Source organism: Coptis chinensis, chromosome 8, assembly GCF_015680905.1.
Source record: "Coptis chinensis isolate HL-2020 chromosome 8, ASM1568090v1, whole genome shotgun sequence".
Classification (NCBI taxonomy): domain Eukaryota; kingdom Viridiplantae; phylum Streptophyta; class Magnoliopsida; order Ranunculales; family Ranunculaceae; genus Coptis; species Coptis chinensis.
Genome location: NC_141463.1, coordinates 91,528,158 through 91,548,652, shown reverse-complemented (window position 1 = coordinate 91,548,652; position 20,495 = coordinate 91,528,158). Strand labels below are relative to the sequence as shown.

At 36.8% G+C, this 20,495-nt stretch overlaps 1 protein-coding gene across 1 annotated transcript; it reads right to left on the bottom strand.

The window, feature by feature from the left end:
* Window positions 1-188: 188 nt before the first annotated feature.
* Window positions 189-20,186, bottom strand: CHR5 (chromatin remodeling 5). Its single transcript, XM_086580681.1, is given in 34 exon segments — window positions 189-484; window positions 640-724; window positions 855-2,457; window positions 2,543-3,092; window positions 4,337-4,427; window positions 4,513-4,854; window positions 5,506-5,687; window positions 5,838-6,015; window positions 6,136-6,291; window positions 6,948-7,184; window positions 7,291-7,371; window positions 7,544-7,726; window positions 7,942-8,031; window positions 8,257-8,367; window positions 8,507-8,749; window positions 9,364-9,576; window positions 9,830-9,893; window positions 9,980-10,104; window positions 10,233-10,326; window positions 11,529-11,596; window positions 11,686-11,877; window positions 13,141-13,275; window positions 13,366-13,453; window positions 13,541-13,634; window positions 15,095-15,158; window positions 15,725-15,776; window positions 15,916-16,019; window positions 16,136-16,195; window positions 16,381-16,464; window positions 16,618-16,842; window positions 17,393-17,827; window positions 18,566-18,633; window positions 18,859-19,518; window positions 19,867-20,186. Coding segments are annotated over 30 exon segments (5,175 nt in total). The 5' UTR covers window positions 19,511-19,518; window positions 19,867-20,186; the 3' UTR covers window positions 189-484; window positions 640-724; window positions 855-2,457; window positions 2,543-2,628.
* Between the last annotated feature and the right edge of the window lie 309 nt (window positions 20,187-20,495).

Below are 20,495 nucleotides of genomic sequence, written 5' to 3'. Positions count from 1 at the left end.
AATTGGTTGGCTTATGAGTCAATCTCTCCATTAATCTTGCCTCTTCTTTTACCCCACAATCGTTTTTTTTTTTTGGTTTCTTCTTTTACCTCTATGTACTTATTTGTTGAAATTTAAACAAAACATTTTTTGGCTCACAGAAATGCCAACTTAACATGTTAGTGGCACCCCACACCTACAGGCTACAATAGCAAGAGAATTATATATTACAATCGAACTAGAACAATATATCGTTTTAACAAGAATTCAAAAGTATTCAGATCCAATTTAGAACATGCTTGAGCGCTAGTACATAATTTTGTCAATAAGTATATTGCATTCGCTCGATCACCACCAAATACTACTATCAATACAGATCACATATTATCAAATACGATCTAGTTAACTGATGCCACAAACGACCTCTGCCTTTCATCTTTCCATTTACGGTTTCCATCAGTAGCAACACTCCTCACAAAGCCAACAGCAACACAAGGCAAAGAGGCTGCACCAGTTTTAAAAAAACAAGTGCTTAGAATATAAAAGGAGCAACAATAGCTATATTTTTGCAAGAGGATTGTCATTTCCAATGATCTAGATAGTTGAATAGGTAATCGATCATGATAAACTTGCTAAGAGTATGAAAAGTTGACAGTGTACCATCCCTCGATGAAACCTCTATCACCCTTCTTTTTTGACAGTGGGCAACAGCTCCTCTTCCCCTCTGGATTTTCACTTGGATATCCTTAAATCACAAAACATAATTATTCACTAAAAACTCAATTTGAACTGCTCTGAAAGACTGAAACTATGGACAAAAATATGTATCTGTTTGTGGGAAAAAAAATTAAAACAGAGAAAATTTGAGTAGAGACCTGGTGGAGGTTGGTTTTTCCCCTCCTTGCTTTGTAACGCCATTTTAAAAAAGCACCAGCAGTTGAAGCTGTGAGATACCGTTTGTTGTTTGCTTAAGCTCTAAGGATTAAGCATCTCTTAATGGTATATATATACACATAACAATGGTGTAATTATTTCAGAACAGTCGTCAAAAAGTTGGCTTCGATCTACTCTTTTCCAACTTCAAAGTTTTAGCTGTACTTTGGAGATGCCTTTCCATTCAAAACCATATATTTGAAATAAAATGCCCAAAGTAGGATCTATAATATCGCATAACAAGATAACATGAGACTTAATGTAAATGTCAAATGTGCTCGCGATACTAATTTCATACAACTTTGTATTAATATATATGCAGAAGACAATTATCATTTGCTAATGTAGAATATATTGCTTTCGGCTGCATTTACTTAGACCAAATACTGAAGGTTTGTACAATTTTTCTAAAGGAGAATATATGCTTCGTTTAAAGATAAAAGATACAACACCAGCTCGATTACAGAATAAGCATCTTTTGAATTCTGGAAACATGCTCGCCACACTTTACAGTTTACTCCATCGTATCGCACATTGTAGACGAACCCCATCAAATGAGATAAAGGCGAGATTATCTACTAAGAAAACACAGATCACCTGGTTTTGCGTGGATTTATGCGTGCTTAAGTGGAGGTTTTGCTATTATGTTTAAAGATCACTGTTCTCATAACATGTAGGTGGAACAAAGTTGTCTGGTAAAGTAAAATATTAATACCAACTTGTCCTTCCACTTCATACATACGTCTGAAGTTGGAAACATGCGGGAAGTAACCCCAGAACAATAAAAACAGAATGTTTTAAGACAAGTGAGCGAAAGGAATTTATTCCAATCTTTTATCTACTTCACAAAACAAAATGCTGTTATCAGAATGTCCATCTCGAACAATTCCACGTACACAGTACGACTATGATCAAACTTATATACACTCAGGTATTACGTCCCCCACGAACTACACATTGACAAAGACGGTTATTACAGCCTTACAACTACGTAATGTATAACAACAAGTATGCCAATGTTGACGATTACATGTTACATGTAACCAAAATGAGCAGCAAAATTTCATAAATGGATTTAAATAGCTGATTCTTCGTTTATGAACAATTTACAAAGTAACATTCACAGAAACAAAAGTATACACGTACATGTGGGGGTGGGGGTGGGGGGTGGGGGCGGGGGTGGGGGTAACTAGGGAGCCTCCATGCAGAAATCTGACTTGGCGCTGTTAGTCAATGTAAAAGCTCTGCATCCTGTACATTGAGGTTCTCATGGAAAAAAAATCATTTATCGAACCCCTTTACCGTGGTGCATCCTCATGACGTGACAAGTAAACTCTTTAATACTTCATCACTTGTATGTAGCTGATATACTGAGCTTTTCCATACAATATAGGGAAAAAGTGATAAAATATGACAATAGGTAAGAATCCATGACCACTTATACTTGGGTAGATCCCTGCACATATTATATGATCTGAGGCTCTTTTCCACAGTCATGTCTTCTAGAGATGCAGTTCCCAATGACACTATACCGCTTGTGTAATCCTGCAGTCAAAGGAAACTTTTATTCCACTGGAAAGAAAAAAAAAATCCCTAGTAAATGCAATCTGTAACTGTATGATATGGCGACCTGCTTTTCTTCCCTGCCTGAGTGCCGGTTTATACCAAAGGTAGACACACTCTATGATTCTCTATTGTTAGGTGCACCATATCAAATCACTGATGTGTTCTATCCATTCTTTCTACTAGAACATGTCTTTTATCTACCGGTGCTCTTCCAAGTATACCCAAGGAATTTGGGTCTTGTAACCTGTTACCACTGCTTATGGGCTGATATAGTGGTTGAACGTGAAGGTTCAGATCCGCATCAACTCTTCTTCGCCTCTTCCATGCTTCTGCCTTGCCTGAACCCTGATCCCCGTGAAAGGCCTCTGTAGGTTGCTGGACAGCATGCCTCAAAAGCACTCTTGAATTTTGAACATTGCGAGTGAATGGAGGGTACTGACTCGGATCACTTTCTCTGTCCATGGGACCCTGTGCAGAACCATTAAGGTACGAGGGTCCAACTCCTGCTCCATCGTGCCGCTGCTCCTGTTTAAGTTTTGAATAAATCTGATGAAGTTTTTCTCCTGACAAATTTGAAAAATTGGAGACATAATGCCAGAGCCGCATAGACATCCCTGTCAAAGAAGTGTATGTTCATGTGTCAAACAATCAAACCCATGGAATGCAGCCACATAACAAGCAAAAATCCATCAAAACTTCAGATAATAATGACATGCATAGCGCATAAACAATCATTTCAGAAATGTCAGTGGTAACTTTTAACTTTATATCCTTCATGATTTGATCCTAATTTAAGTGACATGCCTATGTTTATGTTTTTTGACATGCATAACTTAGAAAATTTTGGTGACATGCATAATGCGTTTTTGTTTTTTATGAATAATAACAGCTCCAGGATAAATTTGTCAATTCGGCAAGATTTCCTTGAAATCCCCATATATGACATTCAGAGTCTCTTCTCGGCAGTCTGCTACTCTGCTCTCCCTATTTCTCGTGTCTTTAACTCTGCAAAATATCAAAATAATATTTCTAGCTCTTCCACTTGTCCCTTTTAGATGGCTCACCAGAGAATCAACCATCATCATCACCATCCTTGTCATCGTCCTCGCCTGAATCCCCAATGGGTTCTTCTTTTTCCAATCTACTCAGATTTTTTTTTTATCGGTAAAACTCACTATATATATAGATTTAAAATAAATTTACAAGATAATCCAATCTAAGTAGCAAGAACCTACTCGACTTCATACAAACACCCCAAGATCCCCGAACACCTACTCATCTCACGATCCCATCCCAATTACACAGAGTCTAAAGAGTTTACATCCTTAAACAATGGGTTAACACAAGCCCAATCAAATAGAATCTCCTTGACTTCCAATACCAACTTGCACATTTCTCTTTCAATCCATCTACACAAAGAAATCAAATTTCTTAGACTCATCAGTTCATCACTTCATCCCACTGACTTTAAACGCTCTGTCTCTTACCGTCTAGGGCTTTAGAAGGTCTCTGTTGTACATGTCCATTACCATCTAACTATCAAAGTTTACTTTCTCTTATTATCTAATAGGTACCACTCCCAATTTTCCTCTCATGAGTTCTCAACTTTTCTCGCACGAATAGACGCCAAATCCAAAATATTCACCAAAGCATTACTCTGTTGTCAAATTGTTCTTCTACAAGCTGAACCATCCCTTGAAAGCAAGGCCTTCCATACTATAGATTTTCCCTTCATAATTGGCTTTTTTCTCTAATTTCTTTTGAAATGTATAATAATTAAGTACAGGTTTCTGCCTTCAAGCCAAGTAAAAGTGCTCGAAAAGAAAATTAGATAAAAGTTGAGCTAAATAGTACTCACGAGACTGCTTATGTGTGTCCCCATGTTCCTGTACAGTTTGATCTATCTTTCTCCCCAGTAGTTGTAAATAATTTCTTATCCTAGAAAGCACCTGTAGAGACACAGTGTTAAGCACAACTCAATGTAGGCATATGGAGTAGAGTATTTAGAGCAAACTGGTAAGTTCTAGGGCTTACCTTTTCCTTGGGAAGATCCGCACTGATATACTGCAACTTCTCCAGACGCTTCAGTGTCTTCTCCTCATCAATCATGACATCTGCACACCACTCCGTCCATTTTTCTTCCTTGAACTGTTGATACAGCTCAGTATCTGACATCTCACCTTCCTCTTTAACTACGGGCTCAACCTTCGAGAATTTCTGAGATTGGTCTTTAGATGCTCGGTTACTATGTTTCGAAGATCTCCCAACAGTATCCTTAAGGCGACCATTTGCGATTTGAAAGTATTCACCTTCATTCTTGAGACCCTTACGACCAACTTTAGACTTTGAACTTTTGCCACCAACTGCTGCAAATTCCTGACAGATAGAAGCACGCTATTTAGTAAAGGTGGATGCACTTCAGAGTTATAACAAGTACAGGTCATGTCAACAAAGTGAATAGAAACATACAAACAATAGCAATACTATGATACTTAATAGATATTCAAAGCTGATGCATATCATAATCGATAAAGCAACAAACTATTCAGCCATACAATTATCTATCTGAAGAGCACAGAGCTAGATTCTGAACATTGTAAGTACACCCAAGGAATTTTTAGAAATAAGTGTGCAGTAAATTCAAAAAAAAACTGGAGGTCACTTGGCCAATACCACAGACAATGCAGACTATAAAACATCATATTTAGCTACAAGTAGCACAAGAATCAGGCTATACTGTGCCAACTTAAAAACGAGTAAAAATCAATGAGCGAAGTGAGAATACGGCACGCAAATGCTATACTCATATTTCTATCTAGCTACGAATGCTAAAATCCACATTGAGCACGTGAACACTTTCTTTCAAAGAATTAAATAAGAAGTCATACAAAGCGGGCTATGGTACCCGTATGTGGAAATACAACCTCAACCTGAAATATTTATGGATGATGGACTTACACAAAAAGTACAACCACCAAAATTAGATAACCATTTTTAAAATCCAGATACTAAAGCATAAAGCTATACCTTACGGAGAAGTGCAGATGCTCGTTGGTCCAAATTGGGTGCACGAGGTAAAAATGTTTCACGCTGAGCAAGTGTCGCTGGAGCGATCTTCCTAGTAAGACCAAGCTTTGGGTCTAACCTTATTTTCTCCCAATTACCAAATCCATAGTAGTGGATTCCCAAAAGCAACCTTGCATCATCAGCTAATGAATATAAAAAAGGGTTGGTTAAGCATCAGAACAACAAACGTAAATTTTCTGCACATGCAGTGCATATGAGTGTTTGAGCAGGAGAAGGGGGTGTGTGTGTGTGTGTGTGTGTGTGTGAGAGAGAGAGAGAGAGTTTTACAGTACCTTGATCCCATCCACACCCTTTAGACCATGGTGGACCCCTAAAGTGCATCAGCAGTCGAAACTGTGCAACTGGATCTTTATATTTCTTAATGCGCTTTGCTAAGAGCTGAAGTTCTTGAACACGATCTAAAACCTCGTGTGCCTTTACAGGAACCCCGAAAAAATCCAATACAGTTCCCTAATGGTTTTGACCACGAAAAAATTGTAAACCGCATAAGACTAAATAGTAGATACTACACTTCCAAATCAGAAAAAAAATGTTTGAAGTGCTGATCATGGCAAGTACTATAAAACAAACCTTAGGATCTGGATTTCCTCCCTCAACAGCTTCTCTGCAGCCATCAATCAAAGCATCAAACAGCTCAACCTGTGCGTCAGTCGGAGCTGCTTCAATTGCTCCCCCAACCTCTGCCACTACTGAGCTAATTTGACTATGGATCCCAAACTTTTTAACCTTCATTAGAAAACATCGGTAATGATTAAGCTGAACCTGAAGTAAAGAATGTACAAACTAAATTTTACTCAGTTTTTAACTGTTAGATACTTATGAGCAGTATCATGAAAAAGCATATTGGTATATTAGTCTTCTGATTTTGTCATTAAAGAGTTTCTGCAAGTATTGCTGAACACTCGAGTTTCCTTTCAGGACGTTCAAACGCCCACGGAATGTCTAAACAAAGAGCCCAATGTGGGTTATATGCAGAGCAGGACGATCAAACAGAGGACACAAGCTTGAGCAAGTCAACAGACTCAGTTTTCTATATCAAATTGAGCTAGCAAGAGAGCATGCTAAATACTGAAGACAGTTAATAACTAATTAACTACGACATATTACAAGTTTTTTATTTTCTGGTTTATTGAGTTTCTTTCCATATTCCACTCTTCAGCCTATTTTTGCTAAGTTCAAATTTTTTCGCTAAAGAGAGCCATCGGCAATTACATTACGATAAACCAATTACCGAAATAATTGTATGATAATTGCTTTTCTCAGGAAAGAATTCAACATTGACAGAGAAAACAAATATGAGCAATTTTCAGTTATGAGTCAAAGAGATGCAAAGTACAGCTACGACTAAAGGAACAGAAGGATTGCAAACAATAAGAATTTACCACACGGGCAAAGAGAGCAGCATCTTTCTTCGATAAATTTCCATAAGACCATCCCCTAACTTGAGCTGCTGCACCCTCAATCATTGGTGTCAAATTGACCAGATGATCTGCTTTACGGCGCTTCTGGACTCTTTCATGAGGATCAGGACCCCTAGTTTTCCTCTTGCTACTGTTTTCAGGTTGAGCATCCTCCATATAGTTCTTCTTATTCCTTGCAGCACGAGGGGCTAAAGCATCCTACAGTAAACCTCAAGCACTTAATGAACAAGCCAGAAGAGTCCTGAGGAAAGGAATAGAAAAGGATCCTGCATATACAAAGCTGGTCGAGGGACCAAGCACATACATCAGCTTGAGCAACCGCATCAGGTTGAATCCAACGACTCCAGAATGTTCCATCATCTTCAGCACCACAAAAATTGGCAACCTGTAATGAAAACAAGAGATGTAAAGAGGGGAAAAATTACAGGTCCTCAAAATTAGTTTAAGGATATTTTTAGTTGGAAACCAGACAAATAGACTAGCCAATTGTACTTCTAAAAGATTGTATCCCTATGTGATATGTATGACATCCTATATGATATGTACGACAATTTTACCTTGAAAGCACTTAATAGTTCATTTCCTTGTTCCTCTTCAGCGCCCTTAGATTCAACCTTCTCCGCTCGTTCAAGAATTTCATCGATATCCATATTTAAGAGTCTCTTTTTGCTTTCTTCTTCATTTTTTTCTTCCCTGAACAGTTCCTCAGCTCCAAACCGTAAAATGGCTGACAGCTCATTCTGTAATGACAGGAAGTGTAAAAAGTCAACTGAACAATGTCTGCCATGGAGCCCAAATAATATGCCAATAGTATCACCAGAAGACAGAAAAAGGTAATTAAAATTTGATGAAGCATGATAATAAACAAGGTAAAAATGTCAGTCCAGCTGGGTCTTCCCCAACTAAAAAGGACATGTACAAGCTAAATTGTATATTGTCCTTTTCAAACTCTTACCTTATCAAACAGAGAGTTTCCCTTTTTGGTTTCCTTCTTCTCAAGTCTCCCCTCTGCATTTAGTTTCTGAATGACCAAATGGTCAAGGACCTAAGATAGCGAGAAAGTCAAATATATTATTAGTTCCATAAATCTAGTGTGTACAAGTACAAGAAAATAAATATGAGTATGTGCTTGTATGTTTCAACTTTCAACATAACACTACAGTCATCTAATATATGATGAAATTCTGAACAGTCGAAAAATATATAATTTTTACTTGTATGTTTGAACATGTAGAAGTTCATGAGACATGGTATATGATTTAAACTTTACCATCTTTTTCTTAGCACGCTCTAAGATATCTTCTTCTACACTTTTGCTAGTTACGAACCGATAAATGTTAACAACTTCTTGCTGCCCAATTCTATGAGCTCTACTCATTGCCTGATAGAAATCATAGGTAAGTATCAGCACAAAAGGCAAACCAAGTTGCTAATATTAAAGACTCCATGGAAAAACAATATATAACATACATAGAAGTATTAAAAACTCCAATTAAAATGGGGGTTATCCTAGTTTGAACCTGTAAATCATTTTGTGGATTCCAATCTGAATCAAATATTATAACAGTATCTGCTGTTGCAAGATTGATGCCTAGCCCACCAGCACGAGTTGACAAGAGAAAACAGAAATCGTCACTTCCAGGCGCATTAAAGTGCTCCATAGCCTGATGACGAAGATCAGCCCTAGTACTACCATCCAGCCTCTGAAACTGGAACCCTCTCAATGACAAATATTCCGCCAATATATCCAGCAGTCGGACCATCTGCATAACACAAATAAGCAACACGATGACTAGACTCCTCCTTAAAGACAATGATATACATGATGAGCTTTGTTAATTCATAATTCCAGATACATCTTCCAAGTAAATCTAGTCACTGGATTAAAATATAGTTTGAAGTATATATTTACGTAATATGGACAACTTCCTTATGTGCCATGGCTTAAAATAGAGGCCACACATGAAGTTATAAGTTGTGCTTAAGTAGGGTCAATAACAGTGCAACATGAGATCCATTGGGGACAATAATTTAAAGGTCCACATGTGTGACTTGATTTACAGAAAACAGAACCGTGACAATCATCTACAACGCCACTCACAACTTATGCAAGTTCACGATGAACTCCTAATGGGAGCACCTTGTCATTTTCAATTCCGTGCAGGACTTGCTCTCCCTTTGCCCGAACTCCTAAGCCTCAAGATAGTGCAACTTGAGTGTGTAAACTTGAGAAATAGGTATGATTAGTAAGCTAACCTCAAATGATCCTAATGGGTTTACACTATTGAGTTGCTAGCTACAAGTGACAACAGTCTACTAAAATATTAGTATATTACACTTCTAAAATTCCAAAATATTACATCAACTCCAAACAAACCTGAGAAAATATTAAAACACGGTGATTTGTCTCACGGAGCCTCACTAACAGCTTGTCAAGTATTACTAACTTCCCGCTGCTTAATATGATACGCTCAAGTTTACTATTGTCCTTAGTGTTTGTGTCTCCACCATAGCCATGGTCTGCACTTTCGAATAGAAATGGATGATTGCAGCATTTCTTCAACTCCACCACAATGTTTAAGAGTGAAACCTACAAATTCAAAAGGTAGAAAGTGTATCAAAATTCAATGGGTAGTAGTAGTAGGAATGATCTCGTAGTTTAAAAGCTTTGGCAAAACTCTAGTACCACAGAGGAGGAATTTTTTATTGACTTTTTCACACTCTGTGATCATGCTTTCGAACAGGATATTTAAAATTGTAGCAAGATAAAGAGAGTCTGAAACTGGGTCACTGGACTTGCTTTCATGCAAAATAATATACTGATAAAAACAAAAAAAACAAACCTGATTACCACGCACTCCTTTGTTCAAGTCGTGGAAGTTACGTTCTAATATCCATTTATAATATCTATGACAATGTAAAAAAGAAAAACCCAGGTCAGCTCATATTACCAACAGTTACAACTATTCTTTAAAGATGAAATGAGTACTTACTGTTTCTGAAGAGGTGACATCTCAACCCTAAGAATGCGTTCGATTTTTGGAGGTAGAGACTTCTCCACATCCTTGATAACTCTTCTAAGAATGTGAGGCCTCAATTCCTTGTGAAGATTAGCAAGCTAGAAAGCAGTATAGATTTCAATATGGTGTAGAATCAGATGTTATAACATAAAATGAAGCAATCTCACTCAGTAAAAATGGCACTGAAAGAGTTAGGTGTGGCATTAGACATGGAAACTGACAATACCTCAAGTTCATTGAAAGAGCTCAAGTTCTTGTATCTCTCAACAAAGTCCTCCTTATTCTTAAACTTCTCAGACTCTAGGAAATGAAGCAGAGCCCTGTAGGCGAACGGTATAAGCAAATTACACAAACATCCAGTGTCATGAATCACAATTACATCTTGAAGGGGTAGAATGCCCTATGGTAAAGCTAGGAGCAACTAATATATTCTACCAAATAAAGAAACCAATCAAAGAATACATTTCTCACAAAATGTTAAGTAAATAAAGGTAGGATGACATGTAGATAAAGGTAAGATGTGAAGTAGATAAAGGAGTGTTTCAGGTTTTAAAAATTTAAGAAAATGGCATCATTTCAAGTTTAGGTCAATATGAAGGATTTGCTTTTCATTGGGCTCCAATAGTCCAATGCTCATAAGCATTACTCCCAAGTGTCAGATTCAAGGTTTGACATTCCCATCCACGAATCCTCCATTGCTATTTTCACGTTCATAACAAAGCAATGTTGGTTTATTTAAAAGGCAAAAAAATAGATAACTGTTTATTTATTTATTTTATCATGCAAATTATACCAATATACATGATAGTCATATACATTTAGCGTGTATAGTTTGCTTTTATTTTTATGTGATTGCATAAAGTCATCGCTGGAAAATAAAATGGCTAACATATATGCAAGGAGATGGCAAAGAGCAGGTAGCCAGGTAATGTCACATAATGAGGATAGTGCTGAAAAGGGAGGGGCAAGGGCAACAAGAGGAAAAGCTTTCCATTTTCTGGGGAAACCCATATGTATGTCAGACACTCAGACACTAGTATATATAGCTTCAGTCTCAGATGATAAGGATGGTGCAACTGTGCAAGTGATGCACATTCCAAAGTTGACGACAATATGTAGGCTTGACTCATATGATTCTTTATCATGTGTCCTTGTCATTAACAGTGTCAATGAATGACTGAAGAGCAGGGTGGTTCTTGTTTCATGCATTGGAACTTCTGCCAGTAAGATTAGGTCTAGACACTCAACTTGTTGTGTATGACACCTGAAAAACCTCCAACCCAATATTTTTTCCACTTTCTCCTCATGTGGCATTCACACACAATTTTCAATTTAACATGTGCAAATCGCAATAGCTTTATTTGCATACGCACACGTGCACAAAACACAAGCACACAGAAAACTCTTCATATTGCAATCATCCTTGGGGTAGCCCTATCTAACAAGTCTAGTCTAATACTGATGCTATCATTCTTCCCATCAAAACCTAAATTTACCATTGGAAAAAAAGAAAATTGCTTACCACAGCTCATCAACACTATTTTGTAACGGGGTACCGGTTATAAGCAACTTGTTTTTGGTGCTAAACTCCTGAAAAAAAAAAGAACACAATAACCTTCACAAACCTACACAAACATTGCTTTTTCATGAAATAAATTAAGAAACAAGGCATGTTATACCGAAAGTGTAGTATACAATGAAGCTTCACAGTTCTTTAGCCGGTGTGCCTCATCAACCATGAGATAATTCCACTTGATCTTAGAGAATACAGCCTTGTTCTTCAAAACTACTTCATATGTTGTCAATAGAGCATTAAATTTAATACTTCTACCACTTTTTATGTTGGTGTAAAACTCATGTTGCTCACAAACCTGCAACCAAAAGAGAATGATGTTGTACCCGTCATCAGCAGCAGACATTTTTGCTTTGGATCCACAGAATTAAATTTCATTTCTATGTAAAAGAAGCATTATCATTAAAACAAAAAACAACAAAAGAGGGGGTGAAGAGGCATCTGTATTGTAACTAAGAAATCTCAACTAGGTTCTATGGTCCCAGCTGGCAGCAACTCACAGTTTGCCATCCCATCTCTTGCTCCCCAAGCTAGGTACTATCGTAAACTATTGAACCCAAAACGTCTTTACAAAGTTCAACATACCAAATATTACAATAAAATACCATTCCAACTGAACGTAAAATTCATGAAAGCTTAATTTCCAAATGTCCAAAAAGAAATTACTCCTTTGACATTGGAATATGATGCAATGTCAATTCAATTCATCAAGGTCAAACACCCTCCTATTCCTTCTCCAAAATACCCACATAATAGTTTCTGGAATGTGCTCCCCCTAACAATTGAAAAGTTCCATCCCTCCCCTTTCAGACTAAACTACATAGGACTAGTCACATTAACATGGGCACCGGGGTATGTGTGCTTCTGTCTGCATGGATACGGAGTGTCCAACATGACGCCCTAAATGAAGCAGGACATGGGGACATAGTTAAGTAAAAAGAGAAGTACTACTATTCTTTAGTTCCACATCTATTTCTTGGCAAAAGACCCTACAAGGCGCCTCTTTACATTAAGGTTAAGGTTACTATGCAAGTGAGACTACATTACGGTTACCAAGAGTTGAGACTATGTTAACAGATTATGTTCTAGGACTTTTGATTTAAAAGAAACCCTCGTTTGATATTGTATGCATGTGTCCATGTGTGTCCAACACGGGTGTGTGCACGGATAGGATGCACATGGATTTTTTAGAGGACATAAAGTGTCCATGTCACATTATTAAGTACTTAATAAGATGCTGTATCACACAATTTAATTTGCTTTTTCTTGTTCGTTTTTTATCCTTAAAAACAAAATTTCATGGAGACACACAAAGATCACATAAAGAATGTCCTAAACTACCATTGCCCCTTGCACCCTCCACGGCTAGCCTGAGCACTAGTTACAGATTATGTGGTCCGCTAGCAGAGACCATGGGATCCCCAAAGTCAAGCAGAAACTTGGTAAAAAAACTGAGCATAGAAGTAGCAACTACTGACTACAATTATCTCGCAACAGAAACCCGAGAAAAAACAATGTGTTTGCAACTAGCCTTATATATCACCATACAAAACTTGCCTACCTCTCGACTTGCACGATTTCCAATATATACAATAACATTCAAATCAGGGAGCCACTTCTTAAACTCTTTCGCCCAGTTGGACAAAGTCGACAGTGGTACAACAACAAGAAAAGGCCCATGGATTTGTTGAGCATTCTGCAGAAAATTCACAAGAAGATATTCTTGAGAAAAAGAGAGTATAACTGAAGGTTAAAAACCATATCATAAAGAACCTAAAGATCGTACCTGAAGAAAACCTAGCATGGAAACAGACTGAACAGTTTTGCCAAGACCCATCTCATCAGCAAGAATTACATTTGTATCATTCCTCCAACTGTCACAAACAAACCACTGATTACCATATTACTAAGGATGTTGCTAATTACCTATACATCACTCCTGAAAGGTGGATATAGCATACCTGTTAACCAGAAAGTTTAAGCCCTCAAGCTGATAATCTCAAAGTTTTCCTCCTTTCAACCATTCAGGCTGTTCATCAAGCTTTCGAAGACTAGCTAAACAGCAGCAGAAAAGAAATTTAAAAAGAAAATTATGACAGAACTTGAAGGAATCTTTAAGGACATAATATACTTAGAAAGCTGAGTTGCAACACTCAAAAGATGACTAGAAAAATTGTAAAGATAAGCTGAGCTATGTAGTCAAAAGCGGAAAGTGTCACTAGGCACACTAGCGAATCAGCAGTGACACGCTCAGAACTTGAGGTGCAGATCGGCCCAGTCCATTCACACAATCAACTTTTTTTCCTATAAAATCTTCCTTTCACAGTTTATGTTTGGGGAACTCTCACTATCTCACAATAATGATTGAAAATCTCTAAACGAAAAACCACAAATAACTTTTCAACAACTAGAAACATGATTCGTATATGCATCCAAACTCAAAACTAACCAGACTCAATAATCTTTTGCAATATATATATATATATATATATATATACACACACACTTAAAAGTTATACTACAGACAATATAATATCTACACATATAGACTTCCTACCACAAAATAAATACGTACATTCAAAGTACACAGCCAACATGTGCCACATAAGCACAAGGCTTAGGTATGCACCATTCTTTTTTTTTCTTTTTTGAAAAGGTAAGACAACTTTATTAGTGGCAAGTATGCACCATTCTAAAGGGACGTCGCCACACTTCATGGCTGAATAGGATAGAGAAGGCACAGGTAATAGCTACTTTTGTGCGAGGTGAAGACAACAGCGTCATTGGTCATTGGCCATTGCACTACACTAATAAAAGACCCGATAATCAACGTGGAACCACGACATTAAAAAATAGAAGTACAAAACACAAAATAGCTTGGATTGACAAAAACATACAGAAATAATAAAAAAATTCTAATGATCATCGCATATAAACAGTAGTATAAACTAGGATTAAACCCCCCCCCCCCCCAAACAAAATAAAAAAATACACAACACATCCAAGTCAACTATAGTTGACTTTTAACGTTGTGATCAAGGTTCACAAAATGACACAACTGCCCTTTGAACCCTAGTTTCTTTCTTAGGAATCCCCCCAAATAATAATAATAATAATAATAATAAAATGGAATAATAGAATTACACCCCAATGGAAAAATAATTGGCTTATCAAATTAGAAATGTCAATTGACTTATTTTAAGATGTTGACACACGTTATGAATTCAAACATAGGTTGGAGTATTTGGGAAGCCATAAGTTGTTTTTGGCAGTTTTGGATTACAAAGGTCAGTGGTGTCATTTTGTGTTAATGGTCAACCCAATTTGAATTGGATGTGCAGTTTAATTGTGTGTGGGTGGGTGGGTGGGGGGGAAATTCAAGTTAACCCTAAGCAGCATAATCACCTAGTTTTACATGGAACTAAAGGGCATAATATATGTCGTCAAATGGATTTATTTAAGACATTGCTGCCACTATAAAACTCATGGATTAGAGATAATGATGGATAACAGACCTTTGCTTTTCTTCCGCTGGAAGTCTACCAACTTTCCCTGGACAGTCATTGCAGCCTCACGAGCCTGCTTATCAAGTCAAAACTATCAGACAACTTCAATTTATCCAAAACATATTTTCAACATTAAATTTTTTGTTAATCCCACATTGTATCATTTCAATAACCTCTTTAAGATAAGAGTTAAACTAATGAACAAATTCAGAGAACCTCAGATTAACATCGGAAAGACAATCTCCTGGTGTGCAAATCTCCTCATTCATACCAAATTTAATAAAACGATTATTATTGAGACCGCGAATTACTGTTCAAAATGAGGCCTTAGCGCATAAGCTCATGAGAATCATCTCCATTCAAAACTCCCATAATATGCTAAGCAAAGGATATTTTCACTCGAGCCAAGATCTACCAATGCCTTCCTTCTTTTGGAAACGAGGGGAAATGGTGTACTTTATCCAGACTTGTATGGTTGATTGGTGGTCTTTTGCTGTTCTACTTGTAGTGTTTCTTGGCATGCTTGTGCTTTTTAACACAACAAGACCAGGTATAAAGGGCACCTACGCACAAAACCTAACTACCACTATTATGGAATAGCTAACACACTTTAACGTTGTATGCTTAATATGCATGTACCTTGTATTCATCAATTGCATCTTGAGCAAATGCAATATCCACATCCTTCTCCCTGTAATGACACGGCAGAAAAACATTAGATGTATTATGAAATTGTTCCATTGTGCACTACCTCGTCATTTTAGACATGCTAACAGCAAATATAAATGTACATAGTGAAAATAGAGAGCATCATCAGTCAACTTTTATACCATGTAGCTTCAGCATATGACAGCCCCTGCCACTTCACCAGAAATTCTGGAGTCACATCATCTGAGTCACCTTGTCTAATTCTATCAGCAAATATTCTATCAACCTGACAGTTGCAGTTTTTCAGAAAAAGTTCAACAGAATCAGACGTGAGAAATATTAGACTTAGATAAAGACAGCTAGAGCGACTGACAGACAGACAGAGAGTGCTGATTCTTTCACCTGACTATATTGCTTGATGAGATCCAGCTCCATTTCCTTGCTCACATCTCTAACCTCAACCTAATCAAAAAATATCTAGGCTAAGTCCATTAATTAAATTGTAGGCCCTAAAATTATTAGCATTTAGAATATAAATTCTTAATAAAAGAGGCACTAGACAATATGTACCAATAGATAATCCATTAACCCAAAATTTGCATGAGATATACTCCAAAGTGTCAAACACAACTAATAATGTATAATACCTCCTCACGTGAAAGTGCTTTTCTAAACCTCCTTTCCTCCATCACTCTTTTTGTGTAATTCATGACCTTCTTAAAACCAGTAAGCTGCGATTTACCAAAACAAAGAGATAATCACATAACTGAACAACTAAAAAGTAATCAAAGAGGAAGAGGCGGTGCGATGGGGGTGGGGAAGCTAAAGGGTCAAATAAGAATACCAGTAAATAAAAGCATACCATACAAAGACAAACAGCTTACATTTCGAAGCTCCGAAAAGGGTTTCCACTGGCAGTGTAAATATGACTGACTCTTCCATTTTATGAAAAACTCCGTTTCGTTCCAGTCTGGATCAGAATCTAAAAAGTGACTCAGTACAGATGGCTGTATTGACTTATGGTTCCTCAAAGCATCTTCTGCCATCCCCTTTGGCTGGTGCCACAGTACCCTTTCGATTGAATCGCCATCTTCCTCGTCAATGTCATCCTGAGAATTTTAAATTTTAAGATGATAATAATGAAAGACACCAGTATATACCTACGTCACAGACCTATCATATAAGAGCGTGGAATTTCATATCCTCACGTGAAAAATGAAAGCATCGAAAAACTAAACAAATAAGTAAATATTAAGCAGTACATTAAATTTATAAATCTTCTTTACAGATTTACAGATATTTCATCAAGCTAAGAAAAAGGACACCAGATCTTACCCCCAAAAGACATAAATAACTCACTTTGTTTCTCTGAACAAATGAATTACAACCTTGAAGATTTTATGCTCTACATACCCATAGCAAACTAAAGAGAACGATACAAAAAGATTTTACATCTCATGCACATCCAGTAGCACTGAACTATCTGTGAAATTCTATGAAATGTATGTTATCTAAAAATTGCAAAAGAAGTTGACTAAAAACAACTTTAGTAAGTAGGTGATTCAAGTTCCGTAAGAAAAATATGAAGTGAAAACAAATATAGGAAGATGAGAACCAAAGACACAAACTCCATTGAAAATTTCAGTAAGGAGTGCACACCTTTTGGTTCTTTGTCTTTCCTTCATCCACCTCTTCACTTTCTTCACTTTCAACATATGATACCTTCCTCACAGACCGACTCGAAGTGCGGACTTCATCATGTTGTTCCACGCTCTTATAGGACATCGTAGCTCGACCACTCATGTTCTTTCGATGATGTTTGCCTCTCTTTGGTCTGCCTATGATGTCCTCTTCACTGTCAATTTCCGAGTCCACTGCAGATGAATTATCATCGTCATAAGGAGCTTTTAACCTCCTTTGCCGACTATGTTTGGAGGCTGATTTACGTTCCCCATTAGACTTCAACCCACCCCCAACTTTACCCCTTCCTTTATGGCGAGTATTTCCAATAAACTCCACATCATCATCTGACATATCAAGGTCGATATCATTTTCATCATCTTCGTCAGAATCGTCAATATTCCAATCTTCGTCCTGTTTTTTTAAAACACCAAAAACCCTGACATAAAGTTAGCCAATAGCAATAAATACTTTTAGCTTCCTAAGATTCAGGATGAGGAATTTCGAACCAGAGACATTGAGTAGACAGAATGTGCGAAACCATAATTTGCTTCGTACTAAAAAATAAAGCCTGACGTTGTAGATTATAGTCTTTATCTTGTGCTAGTAAAGATCTCTCAGAATGTTAAAAAGGAGAGGAAATACTTCTATATGACATGACAGTGCACACCAATAAATAATGAACCACAATGCATTATAAGCTTTATGTTAAAGTGGAGGGGGTGCCAACTGCCCCCCCCCCCCCCCGGAAAAGAACATTCAAAGATTTCTTTAAAGGTAAAATACCCACAGCTCTAAAGGGGTGTCATGCCAATGTAAGAGCCCTCAATCTCTGAAACATCTCACTGAGATGGTGATCAAGAAAATATGAAAAACCATATGTAATAAATGCTACTACATAAAGGAGTGAAACCCAATAGTGGATGTCAATAGAAACATAATTTTTATAATAAAAATAAATTAGCTTATAAAACCTAAAAATTTATGCCAGAGAGGTAATTATGCCCAGTTCCAAGGGGGTGTACCAATGATAAATTCAATTGTAGTAATAAGTGCCAGAGTTATATTAGTCAGCGGTGAATATATTCTAAGAAACAGAAAGCAAATCCCATTTTTTTGAAAATCAAATAGCCAATTCAAAAGAAATATAACCTTGTTTGTCGTACCGCCGTCAACACCTGCATCATCAGGCTCAAAATCTGCATCATCGGGGTCATCTTCTGGAAAACAAAGGAAAGAAGAAAAGATAACTGAAATAGTTCCACCAACGAAACAAATGTATTCTATAGAATATAATGAATGGTGATGATTGTAACTTAGTAAAAAGAAATGGTGCCAGCATAAACGGCGTGAATAGCTACACATTCAGACTTCCTACTCTAACATGTGTGCATATAAATCTGTTAACCTATTTAAAAGGAAAATAACTTCCAAAAAAAAAGTACCGTCTTCTTCGTCTTCTTCGTCGTCATCATCTTCGTCTTCATAATAATCACCATCGGCATTTCCACTCTTTGATTTCTTCAGAACATTCTTTTTAAATGAAACTGGCCTCAATAGCTTCTTCGAATTGGAAGTGGTGGGCCGATTAACTTCTCTGTGATGAAAAGAATCACTCTGGTCATCACCATCTTGCTCATAATAATCATCAGACAACATCTCCTCAGCAGGCACATCAGCCGGACTCCTTTGTACATCATCACCATCTTTCTCACAATCCCCCGATTCTAACCTACCATTCATATCATCCAAAGAGTTATTATCTTCAGACCCTTCATCACTTTTATAATCAGAATCCAAATTCTTCGATTCCCGACCTGATTCAGTCGCTGCTTCCCGTGGGTTGTACATAGGTTGACAATCTTTCCAAAATGAGGAACCCCACTTCCCAACCATATTTGTTCTAACTCCAGAACCCTGAATGTCACCTCTACTTCCCTCAGCATCATCAATCCTCAACTGAACATCCTTCTCACTCAAACTCCCATTCACATATTCATTCCCTAATCTATTACCAACACCAAAATCCTCTCCTTCCTCATCATCCATAACAGTGTTTATATCTATTCCATTTGTAAAATTCCGAAAGAAAGCCATCCTGTACACTACAAATAAACACTTCAGTTTTTCCCACTCTATTAAAAACAATGTCAATTACTTGTTTACAAAAGAGATGAAATCAAAAAACAATATTTTGACATGTATGAACGATGAATCCAATACAATTTCACAAAAATCGAAAAAACAAAATTTCAAACTGAAAAACAGATGGATCGGTTCCTAAATGAATGAAAAACACAAAAACCAATTAAAATAAACAACCAAACCCTAAAACATCAAAAAACCCTAAAACTCCAACCAAAAACATCATATAATCAATCAACTAAATCAAAATTTCAACAATTTGAATAACCAAGGTAATCAATGAAGCATCGAGGTTTGAAACAAATTACCTCGAGATACGAATAGACAATAAGCGGGAAAAAAAGGTGCGCAGGTTAATAATCGCGCGCACCTTTGAGTGATTTCAAAAAAGAAATAAAAAAATGAATGATATTTTTTTTTTTTTTTTTTTTGTTTATATTTATAGATTGTAGATTGAGAATTAGGGGATATATAATAAGAGAGTAATCTGCGGTGGTGTGTGTGAGATTTTAATTAAGGGAATTTTAAACTGGATGATTTGATGATAGATTAGCCATCAAGAGAGAGAGAGAGAGAGAAATTTGAGATGGTGGAGTATTGGGATTTTTTTATTTTACTTTTTTTTTTTTTTTTTTAAGTTTCGATGGTTGTTTTTTTTGAGTCATTAAATAGGGGGTGTGCAGGCATCCGATTATCCAGAACCGAACCGAACCGAACCAGAACCAGAACCGTTTTGAATACTCAAACCGAAACCAGAACCGATTAGTATAAATTTTGATATATAAAGTCTAGTGTTATATTACACTAAATAAATACAAATCCAAACATTATAATCTATATAGTTTTTTTAAGGGGTAAAAATTTAAAATATATAGAGATGGTATAATAGTATAATAGTGAGTGTATGTTATTAAATACATGTTTTGTAGTATTACAT